This window comes from Lactuca virosa, chromosome 5, assembly GCF_052849685.1.
Source record: "Lactuca virosa cultivar CGN04683 chromosome 5, Lactuca_virosa_CGN04683_v6, whole genome shotgun sequence".
NCBI lineage: Eukaryota > Viridiplantae > Streptophyta > Magnoliopsida > Asterales > Asteraceae > Lactuca > Lactuca virosa.
Window position 1 is genome coordinate 419996420 of NC_136430.1, and position 10310 is coordinate 420006729.

Here is a 10310-nt window from a genome sequence, read left to right on the forward strand (position 1 = left end):
AACAACCTTGAAAGACAAACAATTCATGTCTAAAGTCCACTCAATTTCCATCTTAACATGTGCCTTAATTTGACTCTTAATGAACTCTTGAATGGTGGATGTAAGAATGTGTTTTTCTTGGTGTGTTAAGAGCACCTAATTCACTTCTTTGTTGTGTAAACTCCTTGCTTTTTCATTAAGTACTCAAAATATCTCTTAGTACCTCCATGCAAGACTATTTGTGTGCAAAATTGAATGATGATAAGTCATTGTCGTTAATCTTGAAGCTTATAGTGATGTTTATCAAGATTAGAAGTGCATACATAATTGTTGAAATGTCTTGCAAGGGCTGTAGAGTCCATTTTTGGTCCGAATGTGACAAAATCACTACTATGAAAAAGTTGTATGAAATCGACTCTAGGTTTCAGGGACTCCGATATCAGCCTTTTTGGAATTTTAGATTCCGCTTTATGATCAAAACACTAAACATTGGTAGCGTTGGGAAACTCAAAAAATATATAAGTTATTAAGTATTAGAACTATCTCATTGAAACTTGGATTGTTTTCATTAATTGTATGGTATGTGTAGCTAATAGGTGGACCCTTGACAACTTCAAGTAAGTTCAAGACTTGGAGTAGAAGGAGAATTTCATCAAGGAAAAAGGTGAGTTTATAGTTTTAACTTACTAAGGTGTATATTCGAAACATGCATTTTATAGATGGTGATTTGATTCATAGTAGGATATGTTGTTTTTACTTGTGCTTGTATATAATGTGTTAGCTATGATGCTATTGTATGCTTTGTTGTTATTTCCGTGCTAGAAATTAATTGCTTTGTTGATTCCAATTTGATGAATTTAATGTAAATAACATGTTAGCATAAGTTACTTGAATGAATGGTGAATGATTATGTTTTAACGTTTTGATGTTGAATATAATGCATGTTTTAGTACTCATTTAGATGGTATGAGTTGCATGTTTTATTTAATGTAAGTATGATATTGTGAGGTATGTGTAGTGGGTTTGGGTAATTTGATGATCTTTGCCTAAAACCTTATCTGGATAATTGAGGACGCCTAATAGGTTGAAAGGGTACCTATAGGAAGAGCTTAAGACATAGAGGTTTCAAGTTGCTGGTCCTTCTAGATGGTCGTGTGACACATTGTTTGCAGACACTTCTGTGTTCATGGATTAGAGTGATGTGGGCCCCTCGTTCGTGGCTAGATGGCCGTGTGACACATTGTTTGCAGACACTTAGATCATGTGACCGGCCTAGCACATGAGTAGCGAATGGGGTAATTCTCTTGGGTTAAGTAGCATTAAGAGACACTTACATATCTTACGATTGATCATATATAACAAGAGGTTGTTTATGTAATAAAAGGTTGAATGTATAATGAAAGTTTATATCTATATTAAAAGGTTGGTTACATATGAAATGTGATTGTTTATATTGTATCCAGTTGACCATATATGTTATGTGGTGGAAGTCATGAGCCCAGGTGTGTACTCATCTTTTGCCTTTCATTTTTTCTGTGCCACATCAACACCGTCTCATTTTCCCCTCACATTTCACTCTTCAAAACTCAAAAATGGTCACCTTTCACTTTCTTTTATTTTTTTCAGAATAAAATTAATTTAATTTTAAAAACCATAATTTAAAAAATAAATATAATTAATTAAAAATGATTAATAAACACAAAAATAAATAAAAATGGAAATATTTCAATACTTAAAAATAAAAATTATATAATAAAACCTAGAAAACATAATTAAAAATTACATAATAGAAAAACAACCAAGATCTAAAAAAAACCCCAACATAACAATCTAGGAGATATATTTTTCGTGATCTTCTCCTTCATCCTCTAAACAAGTTCGAGGGTGTGTCCTAAAAGATGATCAGTAATTTGCATCAAAAATTACATATCTTCCATTTACTTTTTTCCTCATGCGCATTTTTTTGACAAAATTTTCTTTTTCAAATATCAAATGTTCAACGAAATTTAGATTGTATTAATCAAATGTCTCCATCATGTTCCTCATTTTCTATACATCGTTGCTGAAATCCGATGCATTTAAAGAAGATCCATTCCCCTTCCTTTTTTGCTTTGCCACTATGTATTAGCCAAACAATTTCTTCCAGCTTGAGCTCGTTGTCATTATTCAAATCTAACCCGACATGAGCATAAGAAGAAGTTGTGTATCCACCTGAGCCCGTTTTTGTTCCTTTTCTTCCTTCTCCTCCAAGTATGACGGTTGCTTCGAATTCTTTTCATTTTGGACTAGTAGATAACACTTTCCAAGGGTCGTTAAACTTGAATGCCTTTTCGGTGTCATCATGATACAAAAGATATGCTTCTTAAAGAATTTCCTCATCACCTTGACCACTTTGCCTTTAGGTTTTTAAATTGTTGTACAACTCATTCATCTTCGAAACACGCCTCACAATTTCTCGCCACTTTGAATTTTTTTGGTGTTAATAAAAAAATAAATTATTGTTTTATCACACACACACACACACAGAGTGAAAGAGAGGTACCCATACCATCACAAACCACACTTTTTACCTCATTCTGTAGTGTTTCCAGGGTGCAGTTCCAGCCACCGTACAATACGGAATACGGTTAGTACACCGTCCCGCCTAATGAATCTTTTAAAACATTGTTTAAAATACAATATTCTATACTAGTTGTGAGACCCATGTACTATATGAGTTAATTTAAAAAAAAATTAAATATAAAAGTCTAAATATTTGAGAGCTTTAAATTTATAAGAAAATAAGAAAAATAATGAATTATTAAAATTGAAATATATTTTTTTATATTTTAAATTTAAACAAAAAATTTTAAATAAATAAACAAAAGAAATTAATGAGCTTTAATTTCGAATTTTTAAATTAGAAGGTAACTCAATTAATAAAACGGATATCAATTTATTACTACATTTATTATAATTATTATATTAAAATATTATGTAGAATTAATAAAATAAGAAAACTCATAAAATGACATGTAGAAAAAAATTAATTCAAAATAACTAAAAGATAACATTGACAAATTGAATAAAATTGTAACATTTGGCAAGAAAACTTATATTTATTACAATAGAATTTTATTATTATTATTATTATTTTATTATTATTATTTTTTTATGTATTCAACATTTCGACCCAAACATATGTACTTCACGTGGACCGACCCCATTTCCACATGTTTTCATCTACTTTTTTCTGTGTATAAAGAAAATAAAATAACTCATGTTGAACAAAATCCAGATGGATATCTACTTATGTTATTTCTTTTTCATTATTCTAACTTATCCGATTAACTTTTTCTTCTCTATTCAAAAAATTGGAATGTTTTGTACATTGGAAGTTATATCACTTGTGTTATATTTTTTAAAATGTAGCTTTGACAGATAAGGTTTTCTGGGGTTTTAATATAAAAGAAAATTATGAAAACTTTGTTATATATTTTTTGTATACATTTTGTTGTTATAATTGCAAGATAATCCACACAATGATTTGGTTATACACGTTCACATCAATCGGTTTCAATGTTAATTATTATGTTAGTCACCAAGTAATATGTGCATTAAAAATAAACATTTAACTCACATACCACTAATCACACTATCAAATTTATAAATTTATGTCATCAGACTTGTTTCCAACACACATAATGGTATTATGCTACACAGACATTTGGTCCAAATAATTTGCACTTGGTATATCATAGTGTGTATGCAAATATTCTGTATTCACACAAAATCTTTTTGGTTTTAGTATTTCATCGATCAATGACATTGCACAATAAACAAAACCCAAGTGGATATTATGATAACTAAATTGTTACAACGATTTGCGCTTTTTTTTGTCTAGAAGATGGAAATCATATGTGAAATATGTTTAAGCCTAAATATCATTTTTTTTATGGAATATTATGATTTATTTCCCCAATGTTTGTCATGGAAAATATCTAGAAACCAAAACTAGCTCTAAGAGTGACATTTACCTTTTTTTATATAATAAATTTGCTTTGGTGAAAAGGACGGTGACACAAGGTTGACATAGGGACACATACGAATGACATAGGGACACATACGAATGTCCAAATCTGTGAATTGTGAAATAAGGAACTATGCATGATAAGGTTTCAAGTGTTAGATATAGCATTTCATTTGGCTAAACTTGTAAATTTTAATTTTTAAGACTCAAGGAAGTGGACACGGTTTGCCACGGTGGCAGTAGGGAACACCGCCTTCGCCCTACAGTTTTCAATGCGGTTTGGCCGCACTCGACAAGAAATTGTCGTGGTCTCTCTCCTACCTCATGGTTTTATCAAACCCAAACCACACCTAAATCATATGTGGAGTGTCTTTGCCATGGTAAAACCATGGCATGACTCCCTAATGGATATTGTCATGTAGCGAATACATAGAAAGGAAACATAAATTTAGAAGATTATATACGAAACCCGATACCATGTTGATGGTGGTGCCCTAAACTAGCAAGGAAAAAGAGGTGTGATATAGGACGCGTGGATTTAGAAGATAAATGAGAAAAACAATGTGATATATATATATATATATATATATATATATATATATATATATATATATATATATATATATATATATATATATATAGTCAAGATCAAAAGTAAAATTTTATTGTTCGTAAAAATAGAATATGCAATATATTATAACATTATATGTTTTATAATATTTCAATGTAAAATATTTTAAAATTACTGTTTTATAATATTAGAATATTACAAATATTTAATTTTTATGAACACTAGAATATTAGAATATTTCATTAGAAAAAAGTGGTCTCACGGTCTCATAAAATTAGGCCGTCTTTATATATATATATATATATATATATATATATATATATATATATATATATATATATATATATATATATATATATATATATATATATATATATATATATATATATGTGTGTGTGTGTAGAATTATAGTATTAAGTATAAACACCTTTTGATACTCCTTAGTCGGGGCTCACACAAATCCCCTGTCCGAATGAATAAGCATGACCTTTTTTCACATATGTCTCATGCATGGGATATATACGAGTTTCTTACAAATAAGTATGCCAAACGGCCTAAACCCTCAAGTGTCAACTTACATATTTGTATAAATCATGGATTGGTGGGGTTTTTAGTCAAATATAGTTCACAAAGCTTAAGTTCCTTTGTATTCATCTATGTCTCGAACGTGGAAAACGGTCTCGATCATATATGAAAACATATACTATGTTGGTGGTGGTTGTTTGCATTATAAAAATTTAGCATATGTCATATTTGGCATAAGCTATAAAAGTCTTTATTTTAGTTTTGGGATCCCTAGTTGTTAGCTATACATAATTCCCTTCTAATGTGCCTTTTTTTTTTAAATTTTATTTTATTTATTTATTTATTTATTTATTTTTGTCTTAGTTCTGAGATTTGGATTTTTTTTTGAACAACGGAATTTTATTAAATTAGCAAGAAACTAGAAAAGAGCCATTACAAAATAATTGTAGCAGAAATAGGATTATGAAACCAAAAACTCCAACTAATGATGGCTTTAGAACACTTATTGGAAATCCAAAAAAAAATGATTTATAGACAACATCATCAAAAAGAAGGGATTTCCTAGGGGTATCCGCTCCAAAATTCAAAGAATTTCTAAAGTTCCATATACACCAAAAGCAAGTGGAAACCACTGCATCAAAGGTCTTTCGCTGCACAGGTCTCATGGAGATAACGTCTGGCCGCAAAATAAGAGACTCGACAGAAATCTAATTGGGATCTTGAAAACCCCACCAAACAACAATATGTGACCATAAAACAGTCAACTCAGCACATCCTGCAAATATATGGTTAATAGTCTCCATATTATAAGAACATATGGGGCAAGTAATGGAATCCACCATAATACCCCTAAGGGATAAACACTCCCTAGTAGGGATACTACGAAGCTTGATCCTCCATATAAGAATGTTTATCTTAATTGGAATCCAATTATTCCACCGGGTGATGGGACCTCTCGAAGTACGCATAATGCCGTCCAAATAATTCTGAGCCGAAGAGACAGAGAATATATCTGAAGAATCAATAGTTCAACCCAATCTATCAGGGATGGACTGGAGCTGGAAACCCTGCAACTGAGAAATAAAATTATCCTATTGCTCCTACTCTGCTCCTCCTCTAGGATTCCGCCTAAGAGTATTATGCTCCCAACCCCTAAACAGTCGATCACTAACAGAAGCATGTCTAAATTTATCCAGAGAAAAAACTTTAGGAAAAGTATAACACAACGGCTCATCACCCAACCAGATGTCCTGCCATAAAGATGTAGAATTCCCGTCCCCAACCCTGATAGGGCAAAAAGATTGGAGATTTATACATTTCTCTCTCAGATGAAACAACATGCGAAGGACCCCATTCCAAGGGCTACCCCCTGATCTCCTAGGGGTCAAAGACCTACAACCACCATCAGAACCAAACGTAGATTTTATGACACGAACCCACAAAAGACGAGGATTGTGGAAAAATCTATACCACCAACGAAAAACCCTGGCTCTATTAAAGAAAACAAACTCCCAATCCCCAAACCACAATTATCCCTGGAAGCTAAAACTTTATCCCATCTAACCCAGTGCATCCTTTTCTCATCTAAGTCTGCGCCCCAAAAAAATCTAGCCCTTAAGGCCTCCAAAGAAGCCAACACCGAAATAGGAGAAAGAAAAATATACATCATATAACTCCCAAGAGAACCCAAAACAGACTTCATCAAAGTGAGACGACCTCCAACCGAAAGACACTTAGTTTTCCAACCCGATAGTCTACTCTGGAAATGATCAAGGATAGGAGACCAAACATAAATTTGATTCATCAACTGCCCTACCGGAACACCAAGGTGAGAAAAAGGCAACTCAGAGGCAGCACACCCGATTCTTTCTGCAACACTAGCAATCTTGGTAAAAGAAACACCCACACCAATCAATTTGCTTTTAAGCAAATTAATTTTCAGCCCAGACGCCATGTAAAAACACCGAAGAATACGAATACGACGATTGCCATTCTCAGGATCCCAAGAAGAAATCAACATGACGTCATCCGAATAAAGAATATGCAAAATCTCGACCCCTGAAATAGAAATCCCCCTGAAAACGTTAGCCGAACGGGCCCTAACCAAAGCAAAATGGAGCCCTTCCATAGCCAAGATGAATAGAAAATGAGATAAAGGGTTGCCTTGTCTCAACCCATGATGAATTTGAAATTCATCAGTCGAAGAACCATTGACCAAAACAGAGGCCCTTGAATAACATCAATGGATTTCGAGAGGTCTTGCTCCAGGAAACCACTTCATTTAGAAGAAAGGGACCATTCAAAATTTGTCTACCTTTGACAAAAGCAGACTGTTCCATACTGACAACACTATCAATAACCTCCACTAGTCTATTAGCTAAAAGTTTACCAATAATTTTATATTGGCATCCAATTAGACTAATAGGCCTAAAATCTTTTGCAGTCTTGAGGTCTCTGATTTTTGGAATAATCGTGAAAAAGGAAGCATTACACCCCTTTGGGATGGAAGAATGATGGAAGAAATGTAAAACAAATGCCTCAACATCGTTTGCTATAAGATCCCAGAAATGCTTAAGAAACCCAAAGGTGAAGCCATCCGTTCCTGGGGCCTTTGACGAACCACAATTCCAAACTGCCCTTTTAATCTCCTCCCGAGAAAAAGGCGAATTTAAGAAATCCACCTGCACTAAAGATAAAGTACTAAAATAACTAGCATCAGCCTGAGGCCTCCAATGCTTTTGATCCGAGAATAGAGCCTGATAGTACTCATGGAAACCCTTTTTAACCGAAATAGGATTATCTACCCACACCCCATCAATCAAAAGACCATGGATCGCAGTTTGGCGTCTCTTCCGATTAAGAACCCCATGATAATAACCCAAATTCTCATCACCTTCTATACCCCACTGAATCTTCGCTTTCTGAGCAAGATCTAATTGAGCTAAATTATCCAAATCTGATATCTCCTTCAATAAGGAAACCCTCTGTTTCCTCAAGGTAGAAGATCCTTCCCCATCCATCAGACGACTATCAATAGATTCAATTAAATCTTGGAGATTCTTCTTTTTGGTAACCAACAGATCCCGATTATTAAAATTCCACACCCTGAGGTTAGATTTAAGAAGATGTAATTTCTTCTTGAATCTCACCCAAGGGTTATCCAGACCCGCCCCAGACAGCTCACTCATCCAGGAATCCCACATTATAGCCTCAAAACCATCTCTATCAAACCAAGAATGAAACACCCGAAAAGGATTAGGGTCATAATCAACCCGATGCTCCAAAAGAAGAATCGGACGACGATCACGAATGTTTTTTCATAACACAATACCCGCAAGATGAGGAAAAACGGTCATAAACCCATCTGTGACCAAGAAACTATCAAGTTTACTAAACTTGGATCCCCATTTGTCACTCCAAGTAAAACGAGGTCTACCCAATGGAATATCAGAAAGATCAAAATTATCAATGAAATCGTTAAAAGCTCTAGCAGAAGCTTGATTAAAAACCGAACCCATTCTCTCTGTTTCATCCCGAACTTCATTAAAATCACCCATGATAATACTCTCCCCTGAAAAAGGAGAAATAAGGCCAGAAATCTCATCCCAAAGAAGTATTTTGTTGGTAGTTCCTTGTGGGGCATAAACAACAATAAACATGACATCGAGACCCGTACGAATCCAAACCGCCTCCATAGCAATAAACCAATCCGAAATACTAACTCGTTTTTTGGAAATACTATCCAAATCCCAAACAGCAAGAATGCCACCGGAAGCTCCTCGAGAAGGAGAAAACGCGTGCATAAAAGAAGAATTACCCTAAAAGGATCTAACTGTGCCCAAATCAACATCTTACATCTTTGTTTCTTGAATGGCTAGAAAATTAATTTTATGAACATTACATAATTTCCTAACCCAACTCCGATTTTGTAAAGACCCCGCTCCTTGAACATTTTTATTGAAAGACAATTCATAATTGTTTTCTTTCAACGTGTCCTTGTAAAATTTCTTTAACACGATCCAAACAACCATCCATATTGTACCCCAAAGATTCTCCCATGTCAATCGTCTTTTTCAATTCAACAAAAAAACGAATTACTCTTTTGATGCCCCTCCGAGACGGACTGGTTATCTCCCATAAATGAATAACACTGGTTAGAAAAACCCGGGGGATGAGTAAGTTCATCTTCAGAAATGTTGATGCCTGAAACACGCCCATAACCTCCCGAGAATCCCACTAGACTAGCATAGGACCGGTTATTTTGTTGAGGCGTTGAATTAACAACATCTTTAGAAACCGATTTTTTCAAGATTGGAACTGATTCATTTAATATTGGCTGAACAGAAACAGGTAGAGTAGCAATAGAAGTTGTTGTTGACGCAATAGGCTTATCAGCACACAAGGTTACAGAAGGGGTTGCCGGAAGATCACCATTTGCTGCCATTGGAACAACAGGAAGGTGTCAAACGGGTTGGGACTCATGCGGATAAGTTGGAACAGATACATTCACAGATGCAGGAAAATGCGAGATGTGATGGGAGATTTTTTTCCCATTTCCCTGAAATTTATTCCCAAACTGTCCCTGAAAATTGCCTTTATAATTATTGTTTGTGTGCTTATTTTCCAGATCCTCCTTATCTAGTTTTGTAACATTCCAAAATTCGAGACCAAAAATTTTATTTTTAATTTAATAATTCATAAAACAGATTATTCGAAAACATCATCAATTATTTCATTGCATATAAACCGTAGATCATGTGTCTCAAAATCATGTCATAAAATAGTAATAATGTCAGAGTACAAATCACAAGAATCTCATATGCGGAAAATCATGTGTGTGCGATGCTACCGTGCCGGCTCCTTTCCCTTCACGGAAGTACCTGAAACCAAAACTGAAAATCAGAAGCACAAAGCTTAGTGAGTTCCTCCATCATACCACATACCATACATAACATATACTGTCTAACTTATCCGGGTACTTGCTACCCCTTTGGTCTCTTTCAACCGGTAACTCGCCTAGCATATCAGGGTGCTGGCCTACCCCTTCAGTCCTGTTGATCGATATCTTGCCTAGCATATCAGGGTGCTGGCCTACCCCTTCGGTCCTGTCGACCGGTACCTCGCCTAGCATATCAGGGTTCTGGCCTACCCCTTCGGTCCTTTCGACCGGTACTGGGGACTATTTCACCCCTACTTCTACCACATAGCATCCTAGTGCATAAACAT

The 10310-nt window shown here is 34.5% G+C and overlaps 1 protein-coding gene across 1 annotated transcript; it reads right to left on the reverse strand.

The window, feature by feature from the left end:
- Positions 1-6507: 6507 nt before the first annotated feature.
- LOC145114070 (uncharacterized) lies at positions 6508-7212 on the reverse strand. The gene has a single exon (XM_079050081.1). The coding sequence runs from the start codon at positions 7210-7212 to the stop codon at positions 6508-6510; it is 705 nt and encodes a 234-aa protein (XP_078906207.1).
- Positions 7213-10310: the final 3098 nt, after the last annotated feature.